This window comes from Schistocerca gregaria, chromosome 8, assembly GCF_023897955.1.
Source record: "Schistocerca gregaria isolate iqSchGreg1 chromosome 8, iqSchGreg1.2, whole genome shotgun sequence".
Classification (NCBI taxonomy): Eukaryota; Metazoa; Arthropoda; class Insecta; order Orthoptera; family Acrididae; genus Schistocerca; species Schistocerca gregaria.
In genome coordinates, this window is record NC_064927.1 from 410,227,328 (window position 1) to 410,251,393 (window position 24,066).

Genomic DNA, 24,066 nt, shown 5'->3' on the forward strand with positions numbered 1-24,066 from the left:
GGAAGCAGAAATGTGGTCGCAAACATTCTGTTCAGATTCTGCACAAATATAAACTCTGTACAGTGGGATAATATTGCTATGGAACAAGGAATGGACCCTGAGCTTCGTTTCCTGTGAGAGCAACAGCAGTCCAGTCTGGAATTAGAGCAGGTGGGTATCCAGAATCAGGTATATCTTTGTGGTGTGACAGATCTACTAAAATGCCTCGATTCTTCATCCCCAAATACTTTCAAAGTTTAGTCTTCGATGCAGTTCATAATTTTTTCTCGTATGGCAGCGCATGTCTCAGTGTGCTTACTGACAAAGAAAGTGATTTGGCCCAGGATGAAGAAGAATTGCAGAAGGTGGGTTCAACATTGTCAACGTTGCCAGCAATGCAAACCAGGCAGGCATGTGTCGGCACCTAGAGGAACCGTTATTACATCTACAGCGTGAATCTAGGATATCCACGTGCTTTGTAGGGCCATACTCAGATAGTTACCGTTGGCAAAAATACATTAAATGAGCGAACCTTACTTTCCAGTATGCCTTAGAGTATTGTAAATAACAGCCATTATGTGGCATAAAAACTTAGCAATTGTCCATTTAGGAGTGTAGCAAGCATATATGGTAGGGTGAGTGCCTCCAAGTTGCTAGGTACCTGGATGTCAATTGTAACTTGATATGATCTTGCCATGATGACTCATGTTCGTGTATCTAATTTTTGCTTGAAATGATTGTCAAACGTCACTTCGTTCCCTGCCGATAACTCTTTTATTAGCGTGTTTGACACCCATGAATGATTTCTATGGAGAATCTCTTCCAGTATCCAGTATTTGTGGTGTCCTTTTTCTCATCTTCGTCGTTTCTGCTGTCTCCTGAGCTCAACCACACCAATCGTCGGTAAAAATTACATCATTTGAGGTTATTTTGAAAACTGTGCAGTAGAAATTCCCACCATATCTGTGGAATACAAGTCTCCGAAAGCGAAGTGGGGCGATACATTTGTAAGTTTTTGTTGCCTGTGGAAGCATGCCTTATGAATGGTAGACTCGTAACATCTTTGGAAATTAGCTGTTTCTGTTTGCTACACGCTAGTAAACAAGCTCTGCCAGACTGCTAGGCACTAGGCAGTACACAGGTCTGAGCGCACGAAATAGTTGTGTAGTGAGTTAGAGGAGAACATGTCCAGAATACCGGGGTACGATACTCATGACGATGGGCCAGGTTTCGTCGGAATCAGGTTCTGCCAGGAATGGTAAATTTATTTCTTACTTAATGTGAAAATATTTAAGATTTACGTTGGTGTAACCATAATGTACTTAACAAGCAAATAAATGTCTTGGGATTAATAAACTGCAATTTGTAAATAATATACAGTCCTTACTAGGTTGAAACTTGAGTTATTTTTGGTAAACTTCGATCCTTTTTCATTTCAGTAATAACATGTTGTACCCAAAAGAAGACAAGGAAAACAAAGTACTTTTGTACGCTGTAAGTATACCATAAATTATGCGCAAACCTTCCTTTGAATTGTAAATGACTGTCCTTTCTGAAAGATTGTTTGTATTTCACTATAATTTTTCGTTAGGTCATGACCAGAAAGATTAGATTAGATTAGATTAATACTTGTTCCATAGATCATGAATACGACACTTCGTAATGATGTGGAACGTGTCAGGTTAATAAAAGATGTCTGTACAAGAAATTACATTACACAAAATATTGCATGACACTAATGATTAAGTTTTTTTTTTTTTTTTTTTTTTTTTTTTTTTTTTTATATCTAAAAATTCAGCCAATGAGTAGAAGGAGTTGTCATCTAGAAATTCTTTTAATTTATTTTTAAATGTTAGTTGGCTATCTGTCAGGCTTTTGATGCTGTTTGGTAGGTGCCCAAAGACTTTTGTGGCAGCATAATTTACCCCTTTCTGTGCCAAAGTCAGATTTAACCCTGCATAGTGAAGATCATCCTTTCTCCTGGTGTTAAAGGTATGCACACTGCTATTACTTTTGAATTGGGTTGGATTATTATCAACAAATTTCATAAGGGAATATATATACTGTGAGGTTACTGTGAGGATCCCTAGATCCTTAAATAGATGTCTGCAGGATGACCGTGGGTGGGCTCCAGCAATTATTCTGATTACACGTTTTTGTGCAATGAATACTTTTCTACTCAACGATGAATTACCCCAGAATATGATGCCATACGAAAGCAGTGAATGAAAGTAGGCATAGTAAGCTAATTTACTGAGATTCTTATCACCAAAATTTGCAATAACCCTAATAGCATACGTAGCTGAACTCAGACGTTTCAGCAGACCATCAATGTGTTGCTTCCAGTTTAACCTCTCATCAATGGACACACCTAAAAATTTTGAAAATTCTACCTTAGCTACAGACTTCTGTTCAAATTCTATATTTATTACTGGAGTTTTGCCATTTACTGTACGGAACTGTATATACTGTGTTTTATCAAAATTTAAAGAGAGTCCGTTTGCTGAGAACCACTTAATAATTTTGTGAAAAACATCATTTACAATTACATCACTTAGTTCTTGGTTTTTGCATGTTATTACTATACTTGTATCATCAGCAAAAAGAACTAACTTTGCATCTTCATCAATGTGGAATGGTAAGTCATTAATGTATATCAAGAACAGTAAAGGACCTAAGACCGAACCCTGTGGGACCCCGTGCTTGATAGCACCCCAGTTTGAGGAATCAGCTGTTTTAACATTACACGAACCACTTATTTCAACTTTCTGCATTCTTCCAGTTAAGTATGAATTAAACCATTTGTGCACTGCCCCACTCAAACCATAATGATTTAGCTTATCTAAAAGAATTCCATGATTTACACAATCAAAGGCCTTTGAGAGATCACAAAAAATACCAATGGGTGATGTCCGGTTATTCAGAGCATTTAATATTTGATCAGTGAAAGCATATATAGCATTTTCTGTTGAAAAGCCTTTCTGAAAACCAAACTGACATTTTGTTAGTACTTTATTTTTACAAATATGGGAGGCTACTCTTGAATACATTACTTTCTCAAAAATTTTTGATAGAGCTGTCAGAAGAGAGATTGGGCGGTAGTTGTTGACATCCGACATATCCCCCTTTTTATGCAATGGTTTTACAATGGCATATTTCAGTCTATCAGGGAAAACACCCTGCTCCAAAGAGCTATTACATACGTGGCTGAGAATTCTACTTATCTGTGGGGAACAAGCTTTAAGTACTTTGCTGGAAATGCCATCAATTCCGTAAGAGCTTTTACTTTTCAGTGAGTTTATTATTTTACTGATTTCAGAGGGAGAGGTTGGTGGAATTACAGCTGTTTCAAACTGTGCAGGTATGGCCTCTTCTATTAATAGCCTTGCCTCTTCTAGTGAAGATCTAGATCCTATTTTCTCCACAACATTTAAAAAATGATTATTCAAAATATTTTCAATTTCTGATTGTTTGTTAGTGCACTTGTCATTCAATTTTATTGCACTAAAGTCTTCCTGTGCTCTTGGTTGCCCTGTTTCCCCTTCAATAATATTCCAAATTGCTTTAATTTTATTATCAGAGTTACTGATCTCAGACATGATACACATGCTTCTGGACTTTTTAATAACTTTTCTTAGTACCGCACAATAGTTTTTATAATATTGAACAATTTCGGGGTCAGTACTCCATCTTGCTGTTAGATACAGTTCTCTTTTGCGGTTGCAAGATATTCTTATTCCTTTAGTTAGCCAAGGTTTTTTATATGTTTTCTTGGAATTATGTTTAACTATTTTCTTGGGAAAACAATTTTCAAATACCCTTAAAAATGTATTGTGAAATAAGTTATATTTCAAGTTTGCATCGGGTTCCTTATACACTTCATCCCAGTCTAGCTGCTGTAGGCTTTCCCTAAAGTTTGCAATATTTATATTGTTAATTGAACGCACTGCTTTGAAAGTCTGATTTATTATACTGCATGGAGCTATGTCATGTACTGTAACAAGCTGTGCACTATGATCTGAAAGACCATTCTCAACAGGATAAGCATTTATGTCCTTAAACTTATCTTGGTCTATAAAAAAGTTATCTATCAATGTACTGCTGTTCTTTGTTATCCGAGTAGGAAAATCAATGACGGAGCTCAAATTGAAAGAACTGAGTAATACTAAAAGGTCATTCTTCCTATTACACTCTTTCAGGGAATCAACATTGAAATCCCCACAAATGATAATTTGCTTCCCCCTGTCTGACAGATAGCACAACAAAGCATCCAAGTTTTCCAGAAATAGCTGGAAATTCCCTGAGGGGGACCTATACACTGTTACAATTATGAAAGTGCCATCCTTTAGTTTAAGTTCAGTGGCACATGCTTCCATATGTTGCTCTACACAAAATTTTTTAGTTTCTAAATTTTTTGCACTGTGGAAGCTTTTGACATATATGGCAACTCCTCCTCTCATCATATTATCTCTACTTACATGTGCAGCTAATTTGTACCCATTGATGCTAACCTTTTGCATATCAGTGACAATGTGATGCTCAGACAGGCATAGTACATCTATTACATTCTCAGTTTCTATATCTTCTAAACAAAGCAGAAGCTCATCAATTTTATTGTTCAATCCCCCAATATTTTGATGAAATATACTAACATTTTTCATTTTACTTTTGCAACTATCTTGAACTTTTTTGACACCTTTAGTACTTGCATGGCTGAGTTTCCCACTGGACACTGATCTTACACTAAAAAAGAGTTTCCACCATGAGATGTAGTTCCTCCCCCCTTTAAATTTCCTGCTATCAGCCCAGCCAGTTTACCCTTCCCTTTCCTGTTGAGGTGTAGGCCATGTCTAGTATAGTCCCACCTACAGAGTGAATCAACACGAACCACACCAATGTGTGACCCCGCATCAGATCCAAGTAGCCGTTCCAACTCCAAATTAACTCTCCTGACAGAAGAGGTCAAATGAGGTCGGTCGTGGCGCTCCAGAACCGACACAAACCCAACACTGGTATGATTCGATGCCGATGCAATCTTTGCCAGATCACACTCTATGCTGTACCCCGGATCTCTGTCAATACTGTTGCCCGGCCCACCCACAATAACCACGGTGTCTTCCTTAGTAAAACCTTTACATAGTGAACCTAAATCCTTTGTAACCTGCCCAAGTTCAGCACTAGGTTTGAAAAAACTTGTGACCTGGTAATCCAACCCTAATTCATCCTGCAGAAGTTGGCCCACACCCCTAGCATGCGAACTACCTAGCAACAAGACTTTCTTTCTCTTTGCAGACTTCCCTACATTCTTAATCAATTTGCTGCTGAGAGCTTGTTGAGCCCTGTGTACATCTACTTCTGTTGTCGTTCATTTGATTCCTCTCCTGTGTTTATTATTTGATAGGTTTGATGTACATAATTAGCGATTATGAAAGCTTCTCGATATGTGTGTGTCATCGACGAAGCTATTATCACTCTTTAATTCACTACTGCAACTGTTATTGTACCTTTTTTATGTTTCAGTGCCGCAATTGTGATTACAAGCAAGTAGCAGATAGCAATTGCATTTATGTCAACAAAATTATGCACGAAATAGAGTAAGTAAAATCAAAGCAATATTCTTTATACTGACATTATTTTAAGTTTTTGCAATTCTGTTGTGACAGATATTTGTTCTTTCTGCAGTGAGTTAACGCATATTGTCTCTGATGTTATTTCTGACCCTACATTGCCACGAACTGAGGAACATCCCTGTCCGAAATGTAATCACAGAGAAGCTGTGTTTTTCCAGGCACAAACAAGGAGAGCTGAGGTTTGTAGTACACACATTACATTTAAAACATTAAATTTAAACTTGAAACAGCTTGATCTGGGTGTAAAATTAGATTAAGTGTCACAGTTCATATTTCTAACTAATATATTACAGTTGTTGGAAGAGTATTGGTTAAAAAGATTCATATATGTCTCAAATTGGGTAATACCCAGATTGAGTAGTTTTATCTATCAATTTAGATTTAGTAGTATTACAGTTATTTGTAATGTAGACACCCTTGGTACACAGAAATCTATGGTGCCTCTCAAAAGTCTGCAGATTTGCCACAGATAGTTGAAATTACAAAATCATGTTAATGCTTACAAGTCGTCTACAAAGTTCCATGGAATTATCATGGGTTCCAGGCTAGTTACTGTATGTTCCACCTCTTTGGTTAATTAGTTACATGTTCCATGGAACACTTTTAGTGATAGATCATCATGCTGTGAAACAGGTCATGTTACATGCACATCACAATTCGTACATGCGGTTACATTCTGAACATTTCTATTTTTTAAAATTTGCAGACGAGTTTGTTATTCCTACAACAAAAAACACACACTGTCCAACCAGCCACCATGCCATCCTCAGCCCTTTGGCATCACCGGATGCAGATACAGAGGGGCATCTGGTCAGCACACCGATCTTTGGCTGTTGTCAGTTTTCGTGACTGTTGCCGCTACTTCTCAGCCAAGTAGCTCCGATAGTGCATAACCTCAGTGATCTGATGGGAATCAGTGTTACCACTGTGGCTAAGCCGTTGGCTAGTAATTCCTGCACACCATCTTTTTCCATGTTACAATAACAGAAATTCTTCTATAAAATAGGAATTGTCAGGGAGAAACTTTCTCATTTTATCAAATTTTGCCTTGCTGTTTGTCCAATTTACATCAATAGATAAGTGATCAAAAATTTTGTTGGTTTCTTGTTTAAAGATGTTACGCCAGAACATTGTTCCACATGGTGTTAATTAATGAAAGTATGTCAACTTACTGATTTCTCTCTTCCCAAGATTTGCAATGATTCATAGTGCAAATGTGGCAGAACTAAATTGTTTTAGGAGCTCCAAAATGTTCTTTTTTCCAATTTAAATTCTCATCCATATGGACCGCTAAGAATTTTCTGGTTTCCACCCTATTTATTATTTCCTCACCATGTGTTACACTTATCATTGGTGTAGTACCTGCAGATATGCAGAACAGAATATGTTGTCTTTTTATAATTGGGGATGAGATCACTTTCAGAAAACAAGAATGATACTTTCATGAACTTTGTTTACCATTACTTCTGTTTTGTTCATATGCTTCTGGTGATGACAATACTAGTGTCATCTGTAAAAAAGAATTAATTCTGCTTGCTGTATACTAGATGGAAGATTGTTCACATGTGTGAGGAACAGTAGTGGACCTAAGATTGAACCTTCGGGCACCACATACGTGATTTCTCCCCAGTCAGAATTAGGTTCCAGAGCTATATTGTTTGAATTACTAAGTACAACTTTCTGCATTCTTTTGTTTATATATGACATTTACCCTTGGATGGCTATACCACCAGTCCCATAAAATGTCAATCTATCTTGGAGTATACTGTGATTCACATAGTAAAATTCCAGGTAAATGGAAGCACCACCTGTCTACTTTGACCTGTGACAAAATGGTGTTGCAGTGTATGTCATCACTATGGTGTGGAGTTTTTGAGTTAGTTGTATGTGTAGATGTCATGTTGTTGTATTTGGTCATGCCATCTTATGGTAGTTTGTGAACGTGCCGAGTTTAACATGTGATATTGTTTTAGTTTGAGTTTTGGTTGCCATCATGCTAATATGGTTTTGAGTTTAGGTAGTTGTTCCAGTAACATTACTGAGTTATTAGGGTTTTTCTTGTTTATATGTTTGGGGTTTTTGTTAGGTTTGATTTGTCTGTTCAGTGTTTGTTGTGCGGAAAGAGGTCTAATATTTTTATTGCATTTTTGTCAGTTATGGATGCGACAGTGATGTTCAAGAGTGTATCATTACATTCTGAGATGAGTGATGATATGATGTCTGACATACAGTTTCTGCAGATGTTTGACCTTATTACTTAATATGTTAGGTGTCACGTTTGTGGCAACAACATGAGATTGATTAGACTTCTGGTGGCTCGGACCAGGGGCGCGTGTGTGCCTGTGTGCGTGTAGGGTGTTTTTTGGTATCAGTATCTCCACTTTGTGGAGTTTTTTGTAGCTGCAGCTCAGGGGAAGTGTCAGATTCCTGTGCTTTACATGGTTTAGCAGAATGTCATCATTTAAATTCTTTTTATTATTTGTTTTGGAATGGTGTGCTGTGTTTTTTTAGCTTGTTCCCATCCTAAGCCCAAATTTTCTGCCATTGTACTGTTAGTTTCATTTTATTTTTGGTGTGAGACATTGTCATTTTATTTTTGTCCCTGTTTGCATGTGTGTAGTGACGTCATTGTCGTTAGTTTGTATGTGCCAGAAGTAGCCATTTCTGCCATATTGGTGATCTTATAGGTCAGAACAGATGGGTGGTATCACATGCTTCTTATAGGTCACAGAAAATACCAGTCAGTGCTAATTTATTATTTAATACTTGGAATTGTTTAATATTGGTAAGTTAATGTATAAATTGTATTCTCACTAAAGCAACCCTTCTGAAACACAAACTGTTGTTGCTAAGATGAGATAGTACTCTAGAATACCTCATCATCTCAAAAATTTTAGAAAATGTTAGCAGTGAAACAGGTCAGTAGTTATTGACACCCCTTTTATCACCTTTCTTAAAGAGGGGTTTTAACAAACACATATTTCAGTCTCTGGGAAAATGCCTTGAGATAGTGATGCCTTACATATTTCAGGTAAGACCAGGTTTATTATACAGGAACAGATTTTTAATACTATATTTGAAACACCATCAAAACCAGATGAGCTTTTATTTTGGAGAATGTATAATTTTCTTAATTTCCGAAGGAGAAGCTGGTGATACATTCATATGACTGAATTTTACAAAAGTTAAATTTTCAACACACTACTGTGATTTTGCTCTTGAACAGTTTGTCCCTGTGCCTAGTGCTATATTTAAAAAATTATTAAAAACATTTGCTATATGTGACTGATCATTTATTGTAAACAGATTATTGTTTATGAATTTTAAGACTTGGCAAAAACTAGCAATAATATACATATGTTCTCTTTGCAGGAGGAGATGAGACTTTACTATGTGTGTACAAATACTCATTGTACACACAGATGGACAGAGTAAATAGTGATTTGGAAAAGCTGTACACCTTTACTTCACATCAACTTGCACAGGATAGTTGTGAAGTGAGGGTGCGTGTGCATGCGCGGGTGCTTGCATGTGTGCACACTAAATAATTCTAATATAAACTATTTTTGTTGAGTGTGCTCTGCATCATTGCATACATTGTGAGTGGCTATGTTTTTTTTTAAATGTGTTAATTGTGTATTGGTTGTTTTGTCAGTTTGAAAATGTACGTTATAGATGTTAATAAGTAATCAGTCACTTTTGAAAAGATTTTAATTTAAAATAGTACATAGCACTGAAAGATAAAATTTAATCATCATGTTTTTACAATTGTGTATGAAATAACTTATATTTGACCTGAAACACATTGAAAATCTGTTAGCTGATGTTATATGGACTTGCTATACAGACTCCATATTGAAGTACAGAAAATTGGAGCTATGTCACCCACTGGCATAGTGAGGAGGAGGGGTGGGAAGTCTATCACCCCCAAGGGTGCAGATCGCAGAGTGGTGCCAAATCATCTCAAAGACAAAAAAGATTTTCCAGAAAATATGTTACATAATAATTCTGGAGGGGGAGGGCAATAAAGTGCTGTGCCAGTTTTGTTCGTTACATCACTGTTTTCCTGTACAGATTGACAATGTTAGGTTTTTTTTTAGGCAGTGGGTGTGTAGTTTTAGGTAACCAGTGATTTATGAGGAAAGTGTGTGTGGAATGACAAAATTGAAACCATCTGATATTCTTTGCAGATTGCCCATGGTTACAATGGATTATGAAAGCTTTTCTTAGATTGCTGCTACCAATGGACTGATGTTTATTTGTTGATGTTTTGGGATGAAGTTTGTCATAGATTGGTCTCTTGCAAAGGTAAAGGATAGTTGGATTGTGAGATGGCAAAGTCAACATATGTCATGTTATGCAAGGAAGCTACAGTTACTGAGCATTCATGTAGTGATTCAGAAGACTAAGTGATCAGAGGTTGTGTGTGTTCCACATTAATTTACATTTTAATTTTGGTCACAAGATTAATTTTATTTTTATGACAAATGCTTTGAGGTTTTGAGATAGGGAATGCCATGGTTTTTTCCTTATTTAACTTCTTTCAGTACATTGGTTTCATTTTGTTAATACAAACCATGTTGTCTGCTCGCTGCTTTCTTGACAGCTATTTGGAAATAGCTGTTCGCACATCCCAGGCTTTCCTGTTGTCCCACAGTAATGACTGCCAACAGTATTCCATTAACATGTAAATGCACTGTGCCTATTTTACCCTATTGCCATGGTTCCATGTGGAAATTAACATTAGCATGTTCACCCTGTTAGTTTATTTTCAGTTAATGAAGTAACTATTGATTGCTTTGACATTGTAAGACAATGAGTCAATTGCTTTAAATAAAGAAGATTATAGTTTTGCAACTTTGATTATAGTCATTACATTACCTTGTGCCATTAGTTTTAGTGGGAAGATTAGATATCTCTGTCATGTCTCTGAAATTAAGTCATTCCAAGATTGAGGCTTTTTCCCCAATGTATTTTGAACTGCAAATAGTGTTTTAACTGTAAATGTTGTGATTATGTCCTTCCTTTCATCTACTTCCCATACTTGCATATTCAGGGAATCAGTCTAAACCTTAATTGTGTAAAGGAAGTGATGACTTACCAGAATCTGAAATGAAACTAAACAGCTCACAAGTTTTGCACCAGCTGAATGAATTGCCTAGTTTGAATTTTTATTTCAATTTATTTTTAAATTCATAACTGTAAATTACTGGGCAGTCACCCATGTAATAGACTGAAAAGTAATCATGTATTCTCAATGCAGTTCAGCAGAGATTTGGTCAAGAATTAACAATATGGCTTGTTTGCATGTTAGGAGCAAAACAAATAAATGTTGGAAATGGACCAACTCACTGGTGGTAATTTCTAGTAACCTTAAACAAGTGGTGGATTCAACAACAAATATAACTAATTTTACAACAAATATAACTGTCATAATAAAGAACATGTGTGCAGAAGTTACAGCAGTATATAGCCAAAATTCAATATAAAGAGAACAGTATAATCTGATTCATCAGTAGTGGAAATCCATATAAAGGTATGAATATTTGCTGGAAAATTGTCAGTTGGAATAGTTGTGTGTAATGTATGTGCAATAGTATGCAATCTAATACTCCGACAAATGCAGTTGAATGGTATTGCATTTTGTCAGTAGTACAGTATAAACAAGATGTCAGTGATTTGGGTGGTAGAGAGTAGAACTCGGTATAAAGGGAGTCGTCTGTGTGTGGTGTTTAGTATGTGTGTACATGCCTGTACTATAGATAGAAATGGACAGAATTAGTGATAGTGAATGTTGTGTACATAAAACACAGTTGTGACACTACCATGCATAAAACAGTTATGTGATGAAAAAGCAAAAATTGGTATGTACAAGCAAACGGTACTATCTAATAGTCAAATTGCCAAAAAGAAGAACTGTTAAAGTAGATTTGTTAGATTGGGCGCACAATGTGGACAGAACAGAAAAATGGGCAAAGTGGAAAATTATCTGAAGCATATAGTGTGTTGGTTTTGCACAAACCAAGTGCCACAAACCATTATTTTTCTCAACTTGTTGCAGATTTACAACTGCCAGATGTGTACCATAAACTATCGCATGACAAACATCTCACATTCAAGAAATTACTACAGAAACCATCCTTAAAAAAACAAACATAAACAGTTTAGACTGTGGTTTGCTGGAAAACATGTGATGTACTTCAGAATGGAATAAAGTAATCTTCAGTGAGGAGTAATAGTTTAATCTGTTTGGGCAGGATGAATTTCAGGTTGTTGGCATGGTCTGAGAACAGAGCAGCAGATAATTGGGAGTCTTCTGCGTTAAAGGTAAATCACATTGGTTGGCTGAACACTAGAATGAGCTCTGTGTACATTGAAATGCTGGAAACAGAATTGTTTAGAATGCATGAGGACCTGGGGGACGGAAGCCTAATGTTTCAACAAGGTAATGCAGCTGTATATGGTTCTGCTAGAACCCAGAAGTGGTTTTGAAGATACAGATACTGATGTCTTGACCTGAGCTGCACGTAGCCCGGATTTGAATCCCCATGGAAAACCTTCATGGAATACTTGTAAGGTGTGTTTATCGCTATGGAAGGCAATTTTAGGCCAAATGTGAGCTGAAAAGAGTGATATGAGCAAAAATTTCACCGAGAGAACTACAGTCCTAACAAAACTGAACAGAATTTTTGAGGTAATTAAGAACAACGAAGTATGGATGAATTACTAACAATGCAAAAACACATGACAATGGGTGCCTTTATGCCAATTTCCATTTTATTTTGTTTGTTGTGGTGTGAAAGAAACTTTGTAATTCAGTCATGATTGTTAATTTCTAAGTGTACCCACTACTTTCATAGTAAATTTGGTAAGTGTATGCTTCAGATGTAATATTACTTTCATGAACTATCCTGCCTTTATATTGATGTCCACTATTGCATAAGCTGTATTTTATTTATTTATATACATATTTGATTCTTTAATGTGTGTGAGATTCTAGAATGTGGAATGACTTAAAGAATATATAAATATATTTTCATAGAACATAGTAGTTACTACACAAAAACAGACGCAGGAAATAAGTAATTTCACAAAAACAGTTGCAGGGAAAGTACACAATATAAAAATACAACAGAAAAAATAAATATTGATAAAGACAAAGATTAATACATGTTGATAAAACCTGACAAACTTGCAGTGAATATATGTTCCCAAATTTTATGTTTCTCTGTCAAAAAATTAATCTAATAATTAAAGGGATTTTTCAAGTAAACGTATCTTTAAATTATTTTTAAATAGTGCTTTCTTACTCTTTAGGCATTTGATGGAATTCGGCAGTGAATTGAAAATTCTAGCTCTAGAGTGCTTACACCTTTCTGCCCCTGAGTTAGATTTTTTTATTCCACACTGGAGGTCATTCTTCCACCTTGGATTGTGATTATGGAACATTGTTTGTTTCATAGTGGGCAGGATTGTCAGACAAGAAACTCATAATCGAGCAAATGTACCCCGAACTTTTAGAACAGATTACAGTAGTAGGTCCTTGGGTGTACTCTGCACATATTTTTTTCTGCTACAAAATGATTTTATGTGATGGTGAGTTGCCCCAGAAGATAGCACATGCAGAGGAAGTACCCAAAATAAGTAGATTTCGTGACACTGTCTCCAATTTGTGAGTGTCCTAATGCTAAAGTAGCAGAGGACAAATGTTTTATGGTTTGGAGGATATGATGGTCCCAGCTGACCCTACTGTCTATGAACAGACATAAGAATTTGGTGCAATGTACTCCTTGTATTTGCTGACTGTCACATACATTAGGAATCTCTTATGGGACTCTGTAATCAAAACTGAAGTGGATGTACTTGCTTTTACTCAGGCTCAACGTTAATGAATTTAGTCTGAAAGTAATTTGTTGGCTTCAGGTTATATTTCAGGGGACTGTTTATTGTTTATCACAATCATTAACAAACATAGTTATCTTGCATGTTTTCCATGACAAAGGTGGGTTGTTTATGCAAATCAGAAACAGCAGCGGACCTAGGACTGATCCCTGAGTGACTCCATGGAATACAGCTGTGTACTGTGAGCAGTGTTGCCTTGAAAATGACCATGTCTGCATCTGTTGAAATATTGGTGATTGTTAACAATATCACCCAGCTGCATCCCTGTAAGTTATTTAAACAATTCTGTGACTAATGATGCTGCCATTCTTTGTAAATGCTCAGTTCCTGCTTGTAGTCCTACCTTGTATACATCCACACGATGAATGGGTCACATGAGCATTTCCTTTGTAGAGTGACTTCATTTTCTCAGTATCCTACCAATGAAACCAACACACACAGAGTAATATATGTTGTGAACGTAGGAGATAATTTCAAGAATGAGAATGAAAAGTGACAATTTAGACAGGAAATTGTTTCAACCACTTTTTAATGACAAGATATTTAGGACCAGAGTCATACAGATAATTAAAAGTTTGGAAATTAGTTCCTCTGTTTCACCTAATTTATCATTCATATTTTGTAAAATATCAGGGCAAAAACAGGTGTGGCAAGTGTAGTATATAAAGTAGATGCAGATAAAAACATACAAAATATTAACTCAGAGTGAAAAGGTCTACCAATTGCTCTTCCACATAAATTTAATTAATGTTAGACCAAATATTCAAATGTTTTACTATGCCTTGTTAATAATATTTAAAGTAAATGGGGCAATTTTTTATGCCATAACTACCTGTTTGAAAATTGCCTTGGATAGTTCTTGCACTAGTGTTGGAACTGGTAGAAGTAACTGCAGTGTGGACATTCTGTATTCAAAGTGTGCACCTTTATCTCCTCTGCTTTCCCCTTGCAATAACCATATTTTTGGTGCAAACCAACCACTGTTTACTGTCATCAGATGATGTAGACTATTGCACTTCACACCATTACAAGTAATGCATTCAGCTAGCAATCTGAACAACTGCAGTTGTGTGTCAGCACCAAGGCTGCAGCCTTAACGTCGAGTTGCCAGTTACGATGTTGGTTTTAGTTGTATTGCATTTTTATGGAAGTTTGTGTTTTTTGTTTCCTTTTTGATTGCTGGTAGGCAAGATAGCCAGATCCAGGCTGCAGTGTGTATAGTGTTACAATCTATCCTGAACAAAATGCATAATTTGTAATCTACAATCAGATGTACACTTCCAAGATTTTGCATGCCTGTGTATTTTTTTTAATGCAGATCCCGTACATTTTGGTAGTCATTTGATTCATTATGCCTTTGTGGGAGACCACAGTAACTGTGGGAACTCTATAGGAACTAGCTTACTGGGCACCACATACAAAGTTCATATGAGAATACTGAAGAAGAGGTTAAAAGCTATAGCTTAGAGTTTATTAGGCAAACAACAAAGGGATTTTGGATTTTGGAGGGGCAGATTGACAGCAGATGCAGTATTTATAGTTAAATGAGTAATTGAGAAACACGGAGAGTATAACAGAGAACACATGTAGTATCCACTGGTCTTATTAATGCTTGGTCTAGTAAACTGACGTATAGCCGGGAGAGTGGTGTGCTGACCAAATACTCCTCCTTATCTGCACCCAGTGATAGGTGTGAACAGAGAAGGACACAATGACCGGTCAGTACTGTTGGGCCTTCATGGCCTGTTTGGGCGGAGTTTAGTTTTAATTTTCTATTTGATAATACTGATAGAAAGATAGCACCTAATGAACATTTTAAAAAATCTGTGAAAACACTAGACTGTAAATTTAGATACAAATGATACTGCAGCACAGGCTGTAGGCACAGAGAAGTTAAGACAAGGGCGCAGCATTTCACCTACACTTTTTAACATTTATTTAGATGATGCAGCCTGTAGATAGATTTTTAACAGGCAAATTAAGATTAATGGAAATTCACACTTCTATAAGCACACGACACCACATTAATGGCCGGGACTGAAGCTGACCTACAAAGGGGAACAAATTTATTAGGTAAGATTTGTGAAAAGCACTATTTGACAATTTAAGAAAAGACAAAATCAATAGCCTATAGTGGAGTTAGCTGTGTGTGTGTGTGTGTGTGTGTGTGTGTGTGTGTGTGTGTGTGTGTGTGTGGTAAAATGATGTAACACCAAAAGAGGTCACAAGGCAGTTTGTGATTGAAATACACAGATTATAACTGCACAACATCTAAAATAGAGTAACAGGGGACAGTGCGTAGTTGAGCAATTGGAAAATAAGATTAAGCAGCCACCCTGAAAAACATTAAAATCATTGACATAAAATACCATTGACAATTATGGAAAGGATAGATTCCTGTTCACCATAAAGATGACATGTTGAGTGCAGATGGGCACAATGAAAAGACTGTTACACACTAAGCTTTTGGCCAATGCAATCATAAAAGAAAGGAAAATGCACACAAATTCATACAAGCAGGCGCACCTCACACATACATGACTGGTATATTTGACCACTTGAGGCCGACTGCAACTGTTGCGTTAAACTAATCCAGCAATTAGGAATGGCAGAGCGATAGCAGAGTACAGGTGGGGTTGGGGAGAGAAGGGTGCTGTCTGGTAGAGCATGTAGGGACTATAAGGTGGCAGGACAAGACTGCCAGGGGCAGCATTGGGAGGGCAAGGGAGGGAGGGAAAAGGAGAGGAGCAGAGAGGGGAAAAGACTGTTGGGTGCAATGGCAGAGAACAAGTACAATGATGGTGAGGGGACGTGAATCGGCAGGAGGTTATAGGACAGAAACTACTGGCTGGAGGATGTGGGATTATAGTAGGTTGTCCCCACACCTTCCACCGAACAGTGTCCACTCTCTCTGTCTTATAACCTCCTCCCAATTCATATCCCTGCTGCCTCATTGTACTTGCTCTCTGGCAATTCTACCACCAGCCTCCCCTCCCCCCCCCCCCCTCGGTTCATTTCCTTTCCTCCCCCCCCACAGCCTCCTGATGATGCTACCCATGGCAGCCTTGTCCTGCATCTTCTAGTCACTGCATTATCCACTATTGGTACTCTTCTCTCCCTGCATTTGTACTATCTGTCCCCTTCCCTACCCCACTCCTGATTGCTGCTTTTGTTCAATGTGACAGTTGCAGTCTGGCTGGAGCAGCCAGATAAAGCAGTCATAAGTGCCTGATTTTTTTCTGAAGAAGGCTTTGGCCGAAAGCTGTGAGTAAGAGTCTTTTTCATTGTACCTGTTTTGAAGTCAACAGGTCATCTTTATGATGTGTAGCAATCTATCCTTTGCGTAATTGTTGATATTCTGACCGGGACTTTCCCTGTTTAACATACCAATGAGAATAGCAGACATCACACGGAATCTTAAAACATAAACCGCATTTGATTGGTCATCTCCTAAAATAGATGACAGCTCAGCCGGTAAGTTGGTTACAGCCCCATGGCTATAGACACAACTTGTGATTAACAATAGAACAGGTTAAACATTTTAACTATTTAGGTTGTAATGTCACATATGTGTATGACAGAGAGCAGAAATTAGCAGAGTTTCGGAATATATGTGGAACAACAAACAGCTGAAGGGGGGGGGGGGGGGGGAGGAATTTTGGAAGATGGCAGTTTCAATGCTTGTTACAGAAGTGAATTGCATGTAATACGTAAAAAGAAGAAGAAAGTTGCACACAAGCAACAGGGATGAGATTTATAAGAAAAGTAAAGGGATGCACAACAGCCAACATATTGCAAATTTGGAAATTAGAAAAGAATTGAATATATTTAATATCTTCAATAAAATACAAGAAAGTAGGGGAAACTGGAATAAACACCTTGAATGAGTAAGTGGGGAAAGATTACCTCTCCAGATAAGATTTAAGCCAGTTAGGAGGAGAAGTTGAGGACGACTGAGGAAGCAATGTATACCATAACAGGCAAAATGAAAAAGGCCTAATGCTTGAAGTGATGATAACTTCTTATAAGATCAATTGTGTGGTGTGAAACACTTATTCTCCATATGGTTCATGTTGCGCCCAAGACAAATTTGTTTTATGTCACTGTAATAATGCTACAAACCCACGAAATTTTGGTTTCTACTAGACCTGATATGTTTGTACTTTCTATCCCTGTATGTTGTGATCTTTTTAAAAGTATGGTGTGAACTCTTAATTTTACACTGCTGAAAAGCCCAGTTTCAGGATGAGTGATGTAATTTGGCTGTTGAAGGTCATAGGCACTAATGCTTTTTGTAGAATCTTAGAACATATTCTGAGCTCAAACATAATGAGGTCCCTTGAACAGAATGACCTCCATGCCAACCAGCATGGAATTCAAAAACATTGATCATGTGAAACACAGCTCGCATTTTTCTTACGTGATGTACTGAAACCTTTTGATCAAGGCAGGCAGGTACATGCAGTATTTCTTGATTTCTGAAAACCATTTGACTCAACACTTGGTGAGTAGATTTTTTATCTGTTTATATTATAAATAATTATTTTTGTTGTTGCATAAATGTTTAGTCAGATCTTGATAAGATTTCAAAGTGGTCCAAAGACTGGCAACTTGCTTTAATTGTCCAAAAATGTAAAACTGTGCTTCACAAAATGAAAAAAAGTGGTATCCTATTAATATAATATTAATAAATGACAGTTTGAATCGGTCAACCCATACAAATATCTGAGTGTAACACTTTGTAGGGATGTGAAATGAAATGATCATAGGCTTAGTCATGGGTAAAGCAGATGGTAGCCTTTGGGTTATTGGTAGAATCCATGAGAAGTGCAGTCAGTCTCCAAAGGAGATGGCTTACAAACAGCTCGTGTGATCTGTTCCAGAGTATCTGTGGGAGTGTGTTGTAGTGATGCTAAAGAAACTGAACTAACAGATGTAAACTGTCCTGTGACAGTCTATTAACAAAGTTTCAAGAACAGGGCTTTAGAGGGTGACCTTAGAAATATACAACAACCCCTATCTTATTAGGTTAATAGAGGTTCATGCATCTGACAAGATCTATGCACAAAGCATACAACTACTTATCATCACACCTTGGCAAAAGATCTGTCGGAGAACTCGAGAAAATTCTCGTCCCACATAAAATCGCTAAGCGGGTCTAAGGCTTCCATTCAGTCCCTTGTTGACCAGTCTGGCATGGGCATTGGACAAGCTCCCATATGGGTGACATAGTAATAAGCACCCCTGGTGTAGAGAAACCACTGAAAGATTGGAAAGCAAATAAATCACCAGGTGCAGATGGAATCCCATTTTGGTCTTACAAAGAATGCTCTTGAAGTGTTTCAGGTTGGCTTGGACTGTGTGGTGGTTTGTTATACTTCACCTCATGCACCAAACACATAGATAAGTTGCTACTTCAACACTTCTTTTATGTACCATGAATGTCGCTAACTGAATTTTCGGTCATCATTGAGTATTATTTATCAGGGCCCAGCTAGTCTGTGCCCTGAATAGTGCACCTTCTTCCTCCAACTTGGCCCAGACTTTGCCTCCTTATGAGTCTGCAGATAAAACTGATGAAAATTAACTTCTCGTTCTTGTTCACTCCACCACATAAATAGGAAGTGAGATTCAATTCATAGTCATATATTACCGTCAAAATTATGACACGATAAATGAAGACAGCTACTAACTCGTATACTGCCTTTCTGTACTACGTACATAACAGATCTGATATTCAACTTGATAATTAACAATTACAATACTTTTGTTATTTTTGACATTTCACATTCCCCCGGAACTCCTATTTACATCTCAGCAGGTAGGGTCGCCTGACTCCTACCCACTTCCCAACAGTCACTGGATCATTAGCTCTGTTATCAGTGTCTATGATTTAAAAAACACCTCCCAACAGTGGGTTGCTTACCACTCATCGACTACTCTCAATCTGACATACGTATTTAAGGATATACCTCTCATTCAATGGATGGGATGTCTCAACACTCTGTAGCACTGGCCACTTACCTAGCTTGCATTTATCATGAATTTCTTGCCCAGCACGAAAAAGCGCTGGTGCTTCCACTATAAAAGAAGGGTAAAACAACGGACCCACAAAATTACAGACTGATATCCCCAACTTCAGTTTGCTGCAGAATACTTGAACATATTCTCAGTTTGAATATATTAAACTTTCTTGAGACTGAGAAGCTTATGTCCACTAATCAGCATGATTTTAGAAAGCATCATTTGTGCGAAACTCTTCTTGCCCTTTTCTCACGATATATTGTGAACTATGGATGAAGGGCAACAGGCGGATTCCATATTTCTAGATTTATGGAAAGCATTTGACACGGTTCCCAAGCGCAGGTTGTTAACAAAGGTACAAGCATATGGAATAAGTTAGCAGATATGGAGTGGCTTGAAGACTTCTTAAGTAATAGAACTCAGTAAGTTGTCCTTTGTGGTGAGTGTTATCAGAGAGAACAGTATCGTCAGGAACGACCCAGGGAAGTGTGATAGGACCGCTGTTATTATCTGTATACACAATTGATCTTGCAGATGGGGTGGGCAGCAATCTGTGGTTGTTTGCTGATAATGCTATGGCATGCAGGAAGGTGTTGAGTGACTGTGGGATGATACAAGATGTCTTAGACAAAATTTCTTATTGGTATGATGAATGGCAGCTAGCTCTGAATGTGGAAAAATGTAAGTTAATGTGGATGAGCTGGAAGAACAAACCTGTAATGTTCAGATACAGTATTATTAGTGTCCTGCTTGACACAGTCAGAGCATAATGTTGCAAAGTAATATAAAATGGAATAAGCAGGTGATAACTGTGGCAGGGTCCGTGAATGGTCAACTTCAGTTTTTTGGGAGAATTTTAGAAAAGAGTGGTTCTCCTGTAAAGGCGACACCATATAGGACGCTGGTGTGACCTATTCTTGAGTACTGCTCAAATGTTTGGGATCCATACCAGGTGAGATTGAAGGAAGTCATCGAAGCAGTTCAGAGGAAGCTGCTAGACTTGTTACTGGTAGATTCAAACAGGACGTAAATATTACAGAGATGCTTCGGAAACTCAAATAGGAATTCCTGGAGGAAAGGCGACGTTCTTTTCGAGAAACACTATTGGGAAAATTTAGAGAACCAGCATTTGAAGCCGACTGCTAAATGATTCTACTGCCGCCAACATGTATTTGATTAAGAACCACAAAAATAAGGTATGAGAAATTAGGATTCATACGGAAGCATGTAGATAGTCATTTTTGTCTCATTCTATTTGTGAGTGGAACAGGAAAGAAAATAACTAGTAGTGGTACAGGGTACCCTCTGCCTTGACTTGCCTTGCTGAGTATCTATGTAGATGTAGATCATTCTTCCCATGCTCCATACTGAGTGGAACAAGAAGAAACCCTAATAGCTGGTACAATTGAATGTATCTTCTGCCATGTACATGTGATGGTTTGCAGAGTGTGGATGTAGATGTGGATGCTTTGGAATCCGTTGAGAAGGCATTGCAACACTACAGAAAGGTATTTAAAATGAGATACTGCATAACCCATACCTCAGTTTGTTCTCTAGTATGGTAAAAATTACATTATATTTAAAGAGATTTGCAGTCAAAGATAACAAAAATCAATAAAGCAAAATACATCATTTTTGAAATCAGTTTATTTTCTTCAGTACAAAAATAAATACAAAAAATTATACATACATATACAAGTGACTGAATAAAAACCTTTTATATTATAGAAATACAGTCTCTTTATGTTCAACTCTGAATCAAAAATTAAAGTCTGGGCATGCCAGCATCCTAAACGATAATTTTTATTACACATGCAAGCCTTTTACATATACCATATTTTACAGAACGTAAAGAAGCCTGCCCAAATATCTCAAAATTCTAACCCAAATGGAATCTGGGTGTCATACTATGGCTTACTACACCGACACAACTAACTGTGCCGTTGGACCGCATGCACCAGACTATGAGCTTCATAAAATGGATGTCCTTTTAATACTACCTTACATTCCCGTAATCTAATTAGGTTCAACAGTTAATATAGTTATACTGTCTACTGGTGCTCAACCACACCAGCCCTTGCACTTTTCTTTAAAAAAAAGATAAATAATTTTGTCCTTTGTGTCCGAGACATATACAAACTAACTTTGACATTATGTACTATGTATGAAAATAGTGCTCTTTGATATTTATTCACTTTACTTCCTACTGATTTTTACAACATTCCTAGCCATGTTAGATTTGTGGTGTATTTTTTTTCTTTCATTGCATCATGTAAAGTTCCATGTTACGTTGTTCAGCACTATATCTATTGCTTAGCTTGAGTGAATGGTTAACTCTCTCCATAAATCATAATCTTGTTCTTCAGGTCTTGCACATAAGTTTTAACAAATTCAATTTTGTTTGTCTAAATTTATTGTTTATCATTGTTTTTTTATACCAATGTCTCTCTTGTGTATTTGTGCTTGCATGTACAAGTACAATCACACTGTTAAATTAAACAATGTTTTAGACAGAACAGAAGACTTCAAACATTAAGGAACACATTCAAACTCTTGATTGTCTTATGTCCAAAATATTTAGTGCTGATTCTGGCTGGTAAAACATTTCAAATTATTCACAGGGTGCTGACAAACAAGACTGCAGTTCTTCTAGTGGAGGATTTGTGATAACAGGAATTTCCCCCTCGGAGTTCCAGATGGTAAACGTTCCAGACAAAAATTCTGAAGCTGTAAAGGAAAATATTTCACAGAATAAAATAGTTGTAAAGGAAATGTTACATCTACATTTCACTGTAGTTACAGGTTTTTATTACTGACACAAAAATGAGCAGAATAAAACCAGCAGCACAATCTTCATTGGCAATATTACCTTCACTTTGTTCGTAAAGCATGCCTCACAAACATGAGCAGACTTCACACTCATCTCTTGAAATCTAACAGTGCTCTCTTGGTCCATCCATTCACCTGTGCCACAAATCAGAACTAGCAATTAATGTTATCTGTGAACTTCCATTCCAGACATACCGTGTATACACTAAAAACAAACAGCCATACAAAAGTTCTGAATTTCAAGGGAGTCAGCTGATGTACAGCATGAGTCCTCTCACATGTGGCTCTCTCTGACAAGATGGGACCCACCAGTGACTGGGACAACTAGATGGTGACAAGACGATGCATGGAATCATGTGACACTCGTGAGCTCAGCAGCAAGAAAACTGACTCCAGGCTGGTAAGCTGAGGCAGCAAAAAGCTACTCTGGGTGATGTGGGCCGATTTTAGAAAATATTAACGATCATGGAGAAGTTGCTTGATGCACACTAGGCAAGCTTAGTACACTCACTGACAAAAGAAGTTAACACCTAGAAGGAATGGGCCAATTTAGACATACTCCCACATGTGTACATACCATCAGAAGGTACGTGAATGATTACAGAGTCAGCATCATCTACAACTGCATTCATGATGCCACCATGTGAGCTTCTTATCAGGCCTGACAGAGTATAATAAGGGCATTAAATGTGTGATGATTACTGAGCGTTGTAAAGGACCAATGAGAATGCAATATGCTTACGTGAGACAATGTAATCTGACAGAATTTGAAAGGGACATCACTGTGGGTCTGGACATAGTTAGCTGGTCAAATTGTGCAATATCAAAGAACATGGAGAACCTGAGAAGGATCTGGTCACCTGAGTCTGCCCTACTTTGCACTAAGCACATCATAACACTTACATACCAACACTTGCCACTCTGGGCACAGGTAACAACACCCTGTGTGATCACATACCATCAGCTGGAGACTAATGGACACTGGGCTACTGGATCACTACTCCATCAGTAGGCTGCCAGTAATATCATTTCACTGACAGCTGCATTTGGAGTGGTGTCACACCCCAAAAGCAAGAATTGCTCTAGGGAGAAGACACATCATGCTTAACTATTTTCTGCTACACATAACCACTGTCTGCGATTATGGTGACACGTCGAGGGAAGAGGACACACATCAACGTTATCCCAACATCACTGTGTGTGGAGCCATCAGATATGACTTAAGATCACCTCTGGTAGTGATTCAAAGAACTCTATTCTCAAGTGAGACAGTATTCTGTTACCATCTTTCATCATGATAATTCTTGTCCACACAGAGCATGTGTTTGTGTGATGACATGCTACCATGCCCAGCAATATTTAAAAGTCTAACCCTGATAACACCTGTACAGGATCAACTCCACTCCAATTCAAATGTACAAGGTGGCAATACCCACTTGCCAACCAAACAAGTGGATACATCCATTCGATAGTGTGCACAAAATCCTACTGACAAGGAGCCAGCAGTGTGTTCATGCTGCCAAATTTCATTATTCATGTAACCTGATTTTTTAATCACTGCAATAAAAACACTTAATTTTTCAACTTGTGACATCTCATTTCGCACCCCAATCTCATTGGTGCTTAACTGTTTTTGCCATTGAGAGAAAATAAGCTCTGAAGCCATAAGTTGAGTAGGTCAGTAGGGATACAAAAAGCTGCT

General features: G+C 37.5%; 2 protein-coding genes across 7 annotated transcripts in view; one reads left to right on the forward strand and one right to left on the reverse strand.

The window, feature by feature from the left end:
- The first annotated feature begins 250 nt into the window (after positions 1–250).
- On the forward strand, positions 251–22,391 carry LOC126284008 (DNA-directed RNA polymerase II subunit RPB9). 5 transcript variants are annotated; one of them, XR_007551427.1, is made up of 6 exons: positions 1,034–1,237; positions 1,419–1,473; positions 5,500–5,573; positions 5,662–5,788; positions 8,982–9,112; positions 22,157–22,391. XR_007551427.1 is itself a non-coding variant. In XM_049982551.1 (5 exons), exons 1-5 carry the CDS (start codon positions 1,164–1,166, stop codon positions 9,042–9,044), a joined length of 393 nt encoding a protein of 130 aa, XP_049838508.1. In that variant the 5' UTR covers positions 251–1,163; the 3' UTR covers positions 9,045–9,377. The 5 variants fall into 5 exon arrangements, 1 of the variants encoding a protein (XP_049838508.1); XR_007551428.1 differs by having other exon boundaries at positions 1,035–1,237; positions 8,982–9,208; XR_007551425.1 differs by lacking the exon at positions 22,157–22,391 and adding an exon at positions 13,545–14,096 and having other exon boundaries at positions 1,035–1,237; positions 8,982–9,737.
- Positions 21,161–24,066, reverse strand: part of LOC126284007 (AP-5 complex subunit mu-1-like) — a 51,517-nt gene continuing 48,611 nt past the window's right edge. For both annotated transcript variants that reach the window (XM_049982550.1, XM_049982549.1), the window contains one exon: positions 21,161–22,262. In XM_049982550.1, the coding sequence (XP_049838507.1) occupies positions 22,185–22,262 (78 nt within the window). In that variant the 3' untranslated portion in view covers positions 21,161–22,184. The remainder of the gene's footprint in view (positions 22,263–24,066) is intronic.